The sequence below is a fragment of the Eulemur rufifrons genome, chromosome 29 (assembly GCF_041146395.1).
Source record: "Eulemur rufifrons isolate Redbay chromosome 29, OSU_ERuf_1, whole genome shotgun sequence".
NCBI lineage: Eukaryota > Metazoa > Chordata > Mammalia > Primates > Lemuridae > Eulemur > Eulemur rufifrons.
In genome coordinates this window covers 75,676,126-75,689,760 of record NC_091011.1, presented here as the reverse complement: position 1 = coordinate 75,689,760, position 13,635 = coordinate 75,676,126, and the positions used below count along the sequence as shown (strand labels likewise).

Here is a 13,635-nt window from a genome sequence, read left to right as displayed (position 1 = left end):
TGGATCTACCTCCTAGCATTATTTGCTGTGAGTGAAAATGACCTGAGAGCAGTGATTTAAATAAGAGACTTTGTTTTTCAAATGACAAGAAATCTGGAGTTAGTGTGTGTTTTTTTTTTTTTTTTTTTTTTTTTTGCCCAATCAGCCCAAGACTGAAGAGAAAAACTTGTAGTACAAAAATGGCAAGTCTATTGACTCACTGTCCTAAAGAGAAGACTGCACACCAGGGGAACCACAGGACTAACTTTATAGCTGGCTTTATCAATGCCAGTTGTTCTAGTCTGATGAATTTTTACTTTTCATTCCAAACTAATTTTCACCAAATAAAGGAAAAGATGGAGTCAATGTAGAATTTTGGGGAAGAGTGAAGTTTAGGTGAAATTTAAGTGAAGCGGTATCTTGATATTCTCAGTGCAAAACAAAGCTGTATATAAATGGGTCAATATCAGGTCTAGAATTCGAAGTGCACCAGGTTCATGTTCCCTTGGAAACAAAATTAAAAGAGTTGTAGAATGTTTCTTCTCTGCATTTCTCTGAAGTTCAGCATCTTGGTTGTAAATCGAAGCTGCTTCTCTCTGTCAAAGTGACTTAGGTCCTCTAGGCAAGAGTGGAATGTTTCGTTCTTACTGATCTAATTCTAAACAGTAAAGTTTCTAATAGTTTACGATTTTAGAGAACAAAGTTTCTCAATGAGTAAGAAAATAGTAGTCACTCAAAGAAGGGGTTGTTAAGACCTTTTATAGCTGCAGAATGTCCTTGGGAGAAATGTTGTTTCTTGTTAACTTTGTAGCTGGCTTTATTAGTGCCTGTTATTCCAGCCTGATGATTTTTTACTCTCTCAGTCTTAGTGTAGTTTAATTTTTATTTTCTTACTGCACTGGGATTGGATGATGGCTCCATGATGTCATTAGGAACCTAAATTCCTTTATCTTTCTACGCCATTAAACTACCTCATCATGAGCTCATGAACTTATAACTATATGATGATAAAATGGTTTACTAACCTTCACTGTCATGTCTGCATTCTATGCAGGAAGAATGGAAAAGTCAAGGGGGTCCCAGGTATACCATCTTCAAGGGTTTCCCCTGAAAACGTCATCCAGTGACTTCCACTTGCATCTCATTGACTTGAACTGTGTCATGTGACTATCCCCACTGCAAGAATGTGTGATAAATGCATTTTTAAAGTAGCATATGTTGCTCCTCAATAAGATTCAGATTTTCTTAGTAAAAGGAAGTAGGGGAGACTGGATATTAGGTATGGTAATGGAAGTCTCTACAATACTTTCTATGCTCCAATAAAATGATTTTAAAGCAATAAAAAGGTTAAACATACAGGGACAAAGAATACATGAGAAGAATAAATGTCAGTTGATTTTTTTTTTTTTGAAGTTGTAAAGCACATGAAGTGTTAGCTTAACTTACTAGAGCAGAAGAAGTGAAAATCTAAATGCCTGCTGAAGGGAATGGCATCAAGAACCAAGTTGATTTACCCCATATAATCTTGGAAGGTGAAATGGAGGTTCTGTGGGAGGTGGACATGTGAGGAGTGAGCTGTAAACAGAGGGATTAGTTAAAAGTCAGTATAAGGAAGTACATTTCCATTTAATAAGTTCTTTTATCTTCAATTCTTTTCTACTTGGGCCATGTTCATTTTATTCTTTTTATAGCTTTTTTAGTTCAATACTTAATTTTTTTTTATTTCAATAGATTTAGGGGATAAGGTGAAGTTTTGTTACATGAATATATTGTATAGTTGTGAGGTCTGAGCATTTAGTGTACCCATCACCTGAATAGTGTACATTGTACTTAGTAGGTAATTTTTCATTCCTCAGCTTTTTTTTTTTTTTTTACAGGTGACTAGATACTTTCTTTTGCTAATTTTAAAAATCCTTCTTTCCTTTTTATTTTAGACATTCTGATTATAATATGCCATAGTGAAGTCCTTTTGGCAATGTATTTGCCCGGGGATCATGGGGCTACCATATCTGGGTGTTTAACTTTTTGGTAGACTTGGGAAGTTTTTATCAATTATTTTCATAAATATGTTTTCCAAACTTTGGTCTCTCTTTGTCCTTGAGAATACTGATAATTTATAATTTGGTCACTTTACATAGTCCCAGACATCTCAAAGGCTTTGTTCATTCTTTTCCATTTTTTTTCTTATTTTTGTCTGACTGGATTATTTCAAAAGACCTGTCTTCCAGTTCTGAGATTCTTTCTTCTGCTTGGTCTAGTCTATTAGTGAAGCTTTCAAATATATTTTGTGTCTCCTTCCATGAATTTTTCAGCTCCAGAATTTCTGATTTATTTTTTGATAAATTTATCATTCATATTCTGAATTGATTTTCTGATTTCTTAGTATTAGTTTTGAGATTTCTTTTGCATCCCATTGAGCTTCTTTAAAAATCAGTATTTTGAATTCTTTGTCTGGCTTTTCCAGGAATTCTTTTTGGTGAGGATCCATTGCTGAACAATTATTGTGGTCCTTTGTGGTGTCATATTTCCTTGCTTTTTCATGTTTCCTGTGTCTTTACATTGATATCTGTGCATCTGGTATAACAAGCACTTGTTCTATTTTTTTTGAAATTGCTTTCATAGGGGAGAATTTTTTCCTGCAGGTGTATATTGTTGGTTGATTAGGACACATTGGCTTTGATTTTGGATGCCTGTGGTAGTGTGATCTTTGTATGATTTCTTTGGCAGTACATAGGGTCATTGGTATCTATTATTTAGTTGAGACTGTCATGATGTTTTGCTGGGCATTTGAACAACAGCTGAGGCAGTTTTTGGGTCCCAGGGGTGGCAGCAATGGTCTGGGTATGCCTATTTTTAGTCCTCAGAGCAGCTTACACTGGCACTGTTGTTAGTGAGTCCCAGAGAGCTGATTCTTGGGCCTCCAGATGGGTTGCTCAAAAGCTTATAGTGGGAGCAGAGGGCTGGGTGTGTGTGGGTAGGTTCTCAGGCCCCTGGGTAGCTGGTGTGATGTGGGTAGTGGCAATAGCAGTGGTGGAGCCACCCACTGGGACCCAAGTGGTCTTTGTTACTGTTGCTGGTAGCTGCAAAGGGTTGGGTGTGCTAGCCCCCATTCCCCAGTTGCCTGTAGCACGTCAGTGGGTATTATCTTAAGTGTGCTTAGGAGAACTTTTTCTCCCCTGTCCTTCCTGGCCAGGTGGTGCCTGTAGCCACATAACCTTGAACTTGATGCAAGGATCAGGTTCAGCCCAGTGTTAAACTATCCAAATGGTGCTCACTGTGCGCCTGCAATCAAAGAGGGTGGGGTCCCTTTCAGGTGAGTGCTGTGGGAAATAAACTGTTGGGAGTGCAGTCCACTTAAGTCTTGGTCTTACAGTAGTAGGGTAGTGAGTATTGTCCTAGGTGTATATAGGACAGCTTAGGCTTCTCTCCCTCCTCAGCCAGGCAGCAGCTATAGCTGTGTAAACTCAAACTCAGCATGAGCAGGTACATCTGTAGATCCCTGATGCCTATGCCCTCAGAATGATGCCCAGCCAAAGCCGCTCTAGCTTCAGATGCCTATGTGATTCTATGTGGGTTCCCTTTCTGGAGAAACATGTCTGTGAAATCTCTAAGCAGCTGCCTTTGTTAGGCCTGCAGCCTGCATGGGTTGACAGGTTCTCTGGTAGCCAAGATTGTAAACCTATTTTTGGAGTATTGAGCCTTTAGGGGTTTCTCCCTTACTGTTTCCCCTTGTCCAGGAGCTTCTCTGAGTTCTCAGCCAGTCCCTGGCCAGGCAGGCTACATTGAATCCTCTTCTTACTTACTTTTGGTGCTTCCCGTTACTTTCTTGGTGAATCCTAGCAGTCTCTCCTAGATGATGTGTTTGAAATGTGACTATCTGCTTACTATTCTGGTTCCTTTCTATGGAGGAGGCACATACTACTTGCATCTAGTCAGCCATCTTGATCCTATTATGTTTTGATTAATTTCTAAGTCACCTTTCTTCATTCTGTCTGGAACTTATATCAGACATAGTTTGGAATGGTTGGATTTCTCTTTCATGTCTCTTAATTTTCTTTCATTCTTTCTAATTTTTATGACCTTTTGTCCTGCATTCTAAAAGATTTTCTCACCTAAGTTTCTTGCTTATATATTCCTTCTTAGGCTCTGTACATGCTGCAAATCTGCTTATAATAAACTACTAGTTTTCTGCCAATATCCATTCTTCCCTTTTCCCATTGTAGCAAAGCTTTATCTGGGCACATGGCTGTCCCATTGAAGAACACATTTCATAACCTCCTTTGTATATCAGTGAGACCATACAACTGAGATCTGGATAGTGGGATGTGAGGGACAATGGTGTGAGCCACTTACAGGTGTTGCTCTTAAAGTGTTCTTTGCTCTTTTCCTCCTTTTTACTGGTTGGAAGATGATAAGTGGACCAGCCAGCTGGGACATAGAAATAGGAAGCCATTTGTTAAATATAAGAGCTTTCCCACTAGGCCTAAACTGCATTGCCAATCCCTGGATTATGATGAGAGAGGGGAAAAACTTCTGCGTTGTTTAAACAACTGTGTTTTGATGTCTTTAAAAAGTTTAACAAGTTTAATAGTGCCAGGCTAATACATATTCTATTAATTTTTTTTAAATTTCAAAAATAAAAATTTTGTCATAGTCTTTTGTTGGCTTATTATATTGATTATTTTCTGTTTATTGCCTTTCACGTCTCTCTGAAAATGTTAACTATAGCTAGTCTGGTCTTGTTTTTTGTTGTGTTTTGATTTACTCTAGCAAAGTAGTGTGACAACTTTAGCAGCAGCATCACCTGGAGGGCTTGCTAGTATACAGAATGCTCTATACTTCACCCCAGAGTTTCTGACTCAGTAGCTCTGGGGTGGGGCCTGAAAATTTGCATTGCTATTAATTTTCCAGATGTTCCTGGTTGAACAAGTATAAATTCTTCTCATTGTTGAGTGAGAAGCCTTTTATTAATATTTTGTTGGTTCTTCTCAAATATTTGGTTATTCTTAGGTGTGTACTGATAGTGTTTTTAAGATTCTAAATGTCCAATATGCTAACAGCATATTTATTTACCACAGTCTGACCAGTGATTTTAGGGAACGTGTAAAGCTTGATTCTGGGAGAGAGGTAGTTTTCTGGATAGGGGGCTGTTTTTTGTTTTTTTCATTCAGGGTCTCATCACCCTTCTGGGACACTAATCACTCTTGCCTAAGGACAAATAATCTCTGTTTTTTCTTGCCTAAATTGTTTTAGAGAAGCCTATTTTTTTTTCTTTTTGCATTTTTTAAGCAGTCACTTGGTTAGTCATCATTCTGCTCAGAGCATCCTCCAGTTTGGGGCTTGAAGCAATCGTAGAGGCACTTACTGTATTTTCTAGCATGCTTCTCCAGTACATGATTAGGTTATAGATTCTTATTTCAATTTATTCTATCTGTATCTTTTCTTGAAGGAATTTTTCAAAGTTTGTATTCCTGTGAGGGACCCTTTTAATGTGATTCAGTATTTTTATTGATTTCTGTTTTATTTAATTTTTCTGTAATTATCAGACTTTAAGATGAGGGAAAGGGATGTGCCAGCACATGCTTTATGTTCAATCTTGATCCAGCCTCTCCACATTTTATTTTTATGAGTTTAGTAAATAAAATTATAAACTTTCTCAGCTATATCACAAACTTTTTGAGGACCTAGTACTATGCTATACTTTCAAACATATTTGTGTTTTATATGATTTGATAAATAATTGTTTGCTTAAGTCTCCCTTTTATCTAACCTACCTTTGGTGGTTTTCACACATACTTACCTGCTGTGTGTTTTGGAAATACAATTTATTTTACATACTAGCCCAAACTAATTGCAATTAAGATGAGCTAGAGATAATTAATATTTATAACAATAATATTTATTGAGGACTTGTGATATACCAGGCTTGGGCTAAGCATTTAGTTTATATGCATACTATTATTATTACTGTTTTACAGATGAGGGTAATAAAGCACAGAGATGGTAAGTAACTTACCCCAAATCAAACAACTAGTTAGTAGCAGAGGTAAGGTTCAGACTAAGTTTTACTCCAGAGTCTGTGCTCTTAAGCATTATACTAACATCCTCCTATAAAGGCGTATTTGCAGAGATCTCAAAATCACATAGCAGTGACATGCATTATCCATGGTTTTTATGTTAGTATATGTGAGAATATCTGAAATAGAGCTAAAACTAGACTCTCAGTATTTTGTTCTTCTTGTGAAATCGGAATTGAAATAATCATCATTGCCTTTCTTTATTGCCTGATCAAAAAAGTGTCTCCTTTTGATTTAACTATAGGTGATAGTGCTACAAACTTACTACAGGCAATGGCATGCCAGAACCTTGGTAGAGAATTTAAGAAGACAGAAAATGTTGAGATTGGAGTGGGAAGCACAGGAAGAACTAAGAAAGATAAGAGAAAAAGAAGAATGGATGAGATTGGACTATTACCGGAGGCATAATCCTAAAACAAATGAAGACTTCGAACTTCTTTATAATGCACTAGAACGTAAGTTTGACATAGGCTTTGCATCAAATATTAATTTAAAAAATTTTCAATAATAGGTGAAACAGGTTTACTGAAGACAAAAGGAAGACTTTATTATTTTATGGAGATGTCTTGGGAATCTGGACTAGAGAATTTAGAAAGATGAATAATATCTTACGTTTGGTACAAAAATTAAGGCTGAAATGAAAAGGAAGTGCTTTTATATTAACAATTGATAAATAAAATGTGCTTACTGCTCTGTGAATTATGTAGTTTAGCATATTATTTAATTTGATTCTCATCCATGTGAGATAAAGAGAGAAAGTACTGTCTAATCTGGTTTTCTGATGGTTTTGGGAATTTGTGACCTCAGAGATGAGCTGTTCTTTAATCCCTCAATCCAGCATCCTGTCTGGTGTTGCTCTTTAGAGGAGGGGCTTGGTAGTACCTTTTAAATTCCCCTTTATTAATAATAATATATAAATGTATATTTATATGTATATATTCTCAATACATTGACTTTTATACCTTATTTCTTTTACAGTATGTGTGCTAGTCGTTGATAAATCAAAAGCTTCAGTTACTTGAACAAGCCAGGCACTCTTTACTCAGGGCAATGGAGACACTATTTCCCTTCTTGGAGCCATTTCCCCATTGCTTACCTTCTGATCTCAGGTTTAATGTCACCTATTCAAAGGTTTTTGTGACTGAAAATATAACTTGGGTATTCTATTGTTATCTCATGGTTTTCATTGTACCCAATACTTTCCATTTGTATCATCACAATTTGTAATAATACATCTTTTGTTTCACATTGATTCTACCACTGTATTGTAAGCTCCATGAGGGAATAATTCATTTATTTTTTGATGAGCTCTCTTTTTCTGTGCTTAATTCACATGCCCAACAAATGTTGGTAAAATGAATGAACGAATGAATGAATGAATGGAAGAAACCCAGGGATGTAGTAATGTAACTGACTCTAGCTTCTGCCTTGCCAGTAGTATCTGTTAAGGCAGAAATAATGGAGACAGAAGAGTTATTTATTACATTAGATACCTAAGAGTGGAGAACTTGGACTTTTTGAAGACATGGAAGAATTTTAAAAATTAAAAATAGCCTCAACAATTATTGGTAGTTGAATGGGACACTATTATCCAAGGAAATAAGTCCTGGACTTCTCTCTGATTATTCATAACATTAACTTTAAGCAAATTTTCTTACACGCCTTTGATTTTGTGTGTGTGTGTTGTGTGTCCTATTACTCAAGTGACAGTTTCCTTTGTAATTGGATACTTTTTTAGGTATTAGATATTGGGTTTATTTCAATAGCTATAAGATAATATGCAATTTATCAAAGATGTAATTAAACTCTAGGTCTAATAAACAATAAGTGTATCTCTCTGGTAATACACAGAATTGGGCGGCTTTAGGAATGGTTACAACTTCATGTAGTAGTGTTTGAGGTAACTGTGAAGCCTCCTCCCTGGACTTGTATATCTATTTCCCCTTTGCTCCTAATCACTGATCTCTGGAAATACTCTTCGTTTTACTTTAAACTTGATTTCTACTTTCCTTTTCTCTGTCAGATGATAACAAAGGTCATTTCTAAGTGTTGGTGGTTTAATAGAGCACTATTAGCCAGCTGTCTGTGAAAGGTCTTGTTGACAAGTATAAAACTAAAGTTCTATTAGAGCAGAGCACTATTAAAAAATATTCCAAATTTATGTGTGAATAAACTAAAGGATGCCATTGTTATTTGTGGTTAACAGGTAGCTGTGCAAATAATAGAAAATATGTTGAATGAGGTTCTGCCTTTTCTCCTTATTAGTGTTGTTAACTAGGACAAGTTACTCACTTTTCCTAAGCCTCAGTTTCTTCATCTATAAGAAAGGACTTAATAATTTCTGGCACATCTGCTTTAGAGGGCTTAATAAAGTAAAAAATATAAAATATATTTATGGAAGTACTTAAAAAATGCAGCGACCTATGCATGTGTGAATTACTGTTCTATATTAAGTAATTTTATACAGAATTTCTATATTACAGTAAAACAGATATATTTTATGTAAGTCCACACATGATTTGTATGGAGGAAAACAAAAATGAAGCAAATGAAATTTCTTATATAAAAAAGGCACCTCTCAGTCCTTTCTAATTCTAAAATTCTAAATTAAAACCCATAGAACAAACATTTTAAAGTTCTCTTTTGTTAAAATCTCAGGTTCACAAGTGCAATAATTTATATTACTCTTTTATTTAATATAGTTTTCATTTCATAATCATAACTCCAGTCCTTGAAATTGCTGCCCTCTTGTGGCTCATAGTGACAACTGTATAGTTTGAACTATAATTCCTATTATGAAGTTTTACTTTTCCTCATGGTAAGCTGTCCTTTAGTAATAAAAGCAAAATGATATCAATTTAAGAAAACAAATTTTACTGTATAAGATAATACGTTGAAGATAAGGCTATATCCAGGCAACGATATTTGATTTTTACGTCTTTTTAAAAATAGCAATATGTTGAGGGTGACTTCTTTCATTGATCTGAATTGTCAGTAGGGTGGATAGTTGGGAAAAAAAAAACAAAAAACAGATGCTAAACATCCCATATTCTAAAGAGACCCTACAATAATTGGGGTTGTTTTGCTCATTTAAAAATTTTATATAAATGGAATTATGTGGAATGCATTTTTTTGTGCCTGGCTTTCAAAATTGAATATTGTATCAAGGGACTTATCCATGCTATTGTGTAGTTGCAGTTTGTTGTTCTCATTTCTGACTTCTTTGCCTCAGTGTTATATCTGATTTTCATCCGTGTTTTGCTTAGAGTCCTAGCTGGTTCTTTTACATTTCCACATAGTATTGCATTATATAAATATACCACAATTTATTTATCCATTTTCCAGTTGCTAGATGTTGCTTCTGATTTTTATTTTTGATGAATAAAATTGTGATTAATGTATCTTACATACATTTGTCAGTGTATATATGCACTGTCTTCAATATTTTTAAGCATTACATTGCAAACTTAAGTGAGCTGAATTTTTTTCTTGTTTGTTTGGAATTCCTGGAAGGCTTAGGGTGAAGTAAGCCTCACACAAGCCACCTACTTATTTCCTTTTCTCGGCCTATGGATATTTGCTTTTGTGCTGCAGGTAGACTTTTTGGGTTTCCTTACTCTGTATGTGTGGGGGAGGTGGCAGGGGAGGAAGAAGGAGGGTAAAGACTCAGTTCCATTTTCTTACCTTTAGGCCCCTGGCCTAAAAGGCCATGGAGACTAGCAAATGTGCTCAGGGCTCTTGAAGCTGTTGAAGCTATTTGCCACTGTGGATTCTAACTTCTTGATTTTGTTTTTTGACACATAAGGGTTTTCTTTACTTTCTGGTGAAATCAGCTCTTCTTTTAGAAAAATGTTTATTATATTCCAAGTGTTTAGCAGCGGTACTTTTTTATTTCAGAATATATATAGAAGTTTCTGTTCTACTATTTAGTGATAGAGTTACTGCTGGTCATTGGTTTTCACTGTATTTTGAACTACCTTGAGAGAGAATCACCTAGAAAGGCCTTTGGATGAATCCTGTATGACAAAGATGTTAAAATATCCTCAGCCAGAGAAAACTTCTGTAGTGAGAGATTTTACTGTGAAAGAAAGCGGTATACATATGTAGAAGTGTGTATACATGTCACAGCCAACAGCACCTAGTTAGCTCCTGTCTATGGAAGTTCAGCAAGTTAGTGAGTTGCAGTTGTGTTGGCATTTCTGCTCTTAATGATTTACTTGACTGTCTTTATCAGTGACTAGAACACAAGGAAATAGTGGTTTAAAAAAGATGACACGCAGCATAGTTTATCATTTTGTCAGGTTTGAAAAATTCTTCTCTGGAATGCTAATATCCTCTATTAAGAGCAGGAACTGTTAGTTACTGCATATGGTTTAAGACAAAATTGTCATCACAGGTACAGTCTACTAATTTGTTGATTAATGGTGGACTTTAGCTGCAAATGAAAACCCGCACGTCACTTCACAGAGTTCCATTTGTCCTATTCCAACAAGTATGAGTTATTTTTGACATCATTTCTTCACTTTCCAAGCAGTCAGGAATATTTGTTTCAACTTTTGTTATTAATTCTAGTTTAATTGTATTGTGGTCAGAAAATGCAGTTTGCAACATTTCTGATTTTTACTTCTACAATATGATAAATTTATATAAATGCTTCATAGACCTTTGAAAATAGGTTATATTTTTATATTTTGGTGTTTAAGATTGATTTATCTAAATTAAGTATGTTAATATTATCCAAATATTTTATTCTTTTAATACTGTTTTTACTTGACTGTCATAGATTAACTCATTATTATTTTATTTATGTTTCTATAATATAAAATATACTTCCCATAGTTGTGTTTCTGACCAGTAGACATTTTCTTCATTTCTGTGGTATTCCTTATAAACAGTCATGACACACCTTTCACCATAAAATTTATCTTCTACCTCAAAGATTGAAATGTAAGGCCTCCCTCCAATTTTAGATAATAATATTGCTGCTTCTGCTTTCTTTTTTGTTCATGTTTGTCAACCTTTCATATTTCACCTTTGGTGTCACTTTGTTTTAAGCGTGCATCCTGAAAACATCATGTCACTGGATTTTTATGAAATTATTTTATTTCAACAGAGAAATATAAGTATAACCATTTCATATTTTCAACATAACTATTGTTTTGTTTTGCTTCTCTCATCTTGCTTTCTGCTTTAAGATTTTTTTCTATCATCTTTGCATAAACTATTATGGTTTTTATTATCATTTGCAGTAATTTAAAATGTTAGGCATTCTTCTGAAAGTTTTTCAAAGACTTTCTTAAAGCATATTAAACTGTCAAATGGCTTCAAAACCTACCCTTTTTGCTAGTTTTGAGTCACTTAAATTGGGGTGTACCATTTTCTGCTACAATGTTCACTTTCTGAGATGAGACAGCAGCAATTTAGGGGACATTTGTGCCCTCCTTTGACAGTGTCTTCCATTTATTCAATAGTATCTGTACTATATCTTTTAGAAATTTCCCAAAGTTTTTACCATAAGTATCCAATTCCTCTCTAATTTTCAGTACTGCTTCAAGTCTCTCTCTCTTCTCCCTCATTTCATATTTCTTTTACCATTTCAGTAGAAACTTAGGAGAGGGAGATAGCAGCTTGTATAGAAGCCTCTATCTTGACAGAAATTTGGTATACCATATTTTAAGAGGTGCTGTGAGAAACCAGAGGCACTTGACATGGATGTGATGGGAAATAAGTCAAATGATGTACAATTTAAGAAATGGAAGTGTTTATATCTGGAGTAGAGAAAACACAAAGGGATGTGATGGCTATCTTCAGATACCCAAAGGGATACCATGAGGCCCAAGAAATAGACTGATGCTGTGTTGCCTCACCGGCTAGTACTGGGACCAGGATGGGCAAATTAAACTTGTGCAAGCTGAGAGGAGGACACTTTCTGAAATGTGGGGTTGAGCAATTTAATTTCCAAGTTTCTTTCCAATGTTATTCTTCTGTTAATGTAAATAAGGTTGATGTTTTTGAAACATGAGACACTAAAGAGTTTTTGTCCCCAAATTTAGTATACACAAAAATTGAATGGAAACACTTGTTAAATGCTAATATCTGAGCTCAGAAATTTTGATTTGTTTAAGTTTGAGCAACTCATTCTTTATTGATAGTAACCAATGCTTTGAAATATCATAAGTATTGTTATAACATAACACATTCGTTTGAGTAAACAGGAAATATGATTACTTTAGTAATCATATTTTAGTTTAGTAAACAGGAAATATGATTACATGTTAAATGTTTATAGCATTTGCTGCTATAATTTAGGGTTTTGTAAGGAAATGGAAAATGGTACCTAAGTGAATGAAGAAAACAATTGACATCAACAATTCTACAGAAAACGGTGTCAATTAGGGTCCTAGAGGAAGCTGACACCAAGAGAGTTGAGTTAGAAGTGAAAGATAAAGGGGAGAAGAAGCAGACAAAGGCAAGGAGAGTCTTCAGATTGAGATGACATTGACACCTGTGGAAGTTGAGAGAGGAAAGGAAAGAGGGTAGGGTATGGAGAGTCTCAAACTGATACAACTCTAAGGAAGTCTAAACCAGTCCAATGGTCAGCTTTGATATGTTTGACCAAGAAGAGTCCATTCTTGGGCAGACATGGCCAGGCTCTGATTCCCTCACGGCTCTCAGTCATTGACTGAGAGCTTTGTTGGCAGAGTGTGGCCTCTGCTCCAACACTGCAGCAGATCCAAAGTGCTGTAGCTGGAACTGTCAGCCACCTCTACTCCTCGTGGCAAGTACTCTCTTGAAGGGAGATCCAAGCAGTGTACATTCATGGCTGCCACAAAACCCGAGTCTTATTTTTTTCAATGCTGGGGAGTGCTCCTGCTTACTTGAAGGTATAATTGGACATTGTCTATACTGATCTCCTTTGGCTTCTGTTTGTTTGACTCTACTCTTACTGTTTTAAGTCCTAAGCTTCCATTTCTTCCTTTTCCCCCACACATCAGGCGTACAATATGAATGATTCTATTCATGTATAATTTTGTTTAAATTGAATCAGAAATAAAAGACATCTTGTCAGGATGTGATGGTAAAAAATGCTCCGTAAAGATGTGGGATTTTAAAAACTCAAGAGTCTTTCATATTATTCCTCTAGTCTGGCGGCAAGAAGAAGTTACACGCATTAACCAATCTTTCACTGGAGCTGAAAGGAAAGCTGCTTTGTGCGAAATTCTGGAAAAAGAGACTCAGATAATTGCTTCCATTGGGAGACATAGATACATTGCTTATACAGAGCGTCAGGATGCAGCAGTACAAACTTTTTTGGATAAGGTTAGTGAAGTAACTATTATTTAAATATGAATGTTTCCTGAGTTTAAAAATGTGGAAAAATGAACTAAAGGAGAGAATTATATTGTGAGAATTTACATGAATTTTGTTTAGCACTTTGATGACACACTTCTTTAAATTCTCTATATTTTTTTCTCCTGGTGTAGCTTTAGATTTTAACTGCAGCCTAGAATAAAGATGGACAAGTAACATGAAATTAATATATTCTCGACTAAAGAGATTTGGCCATGAAGGAAAAGAT

General features: G+C 35.4%; 1 protein-coding gene across 1 annotated transcript in view; it reads left to right on the top strand.

Annotated features, from left to right (window-relative positions):
• The window catches only part of IQUB (IQ motif and ubiquitin domain containing), a 46,349-nt gene that overhangs the window by 7,464 nt on the left and 25,250 nt on the right, over positions 1–13,635 (top strand). Inside the window, exons 7-8 of the mRNA XM_069462041.1 lie at positions 6,301–6,511; positions 13,201–13,376. Coding sequence (XP_069318142.1) covers positions 6,301–6,511; positions 13,201–13,376 — 387 coding nt within the window. The remainder of the gene's footprint in view (positions 1–6,300; positions 6,512–13,200; positions 13,377–13,635) is intronic.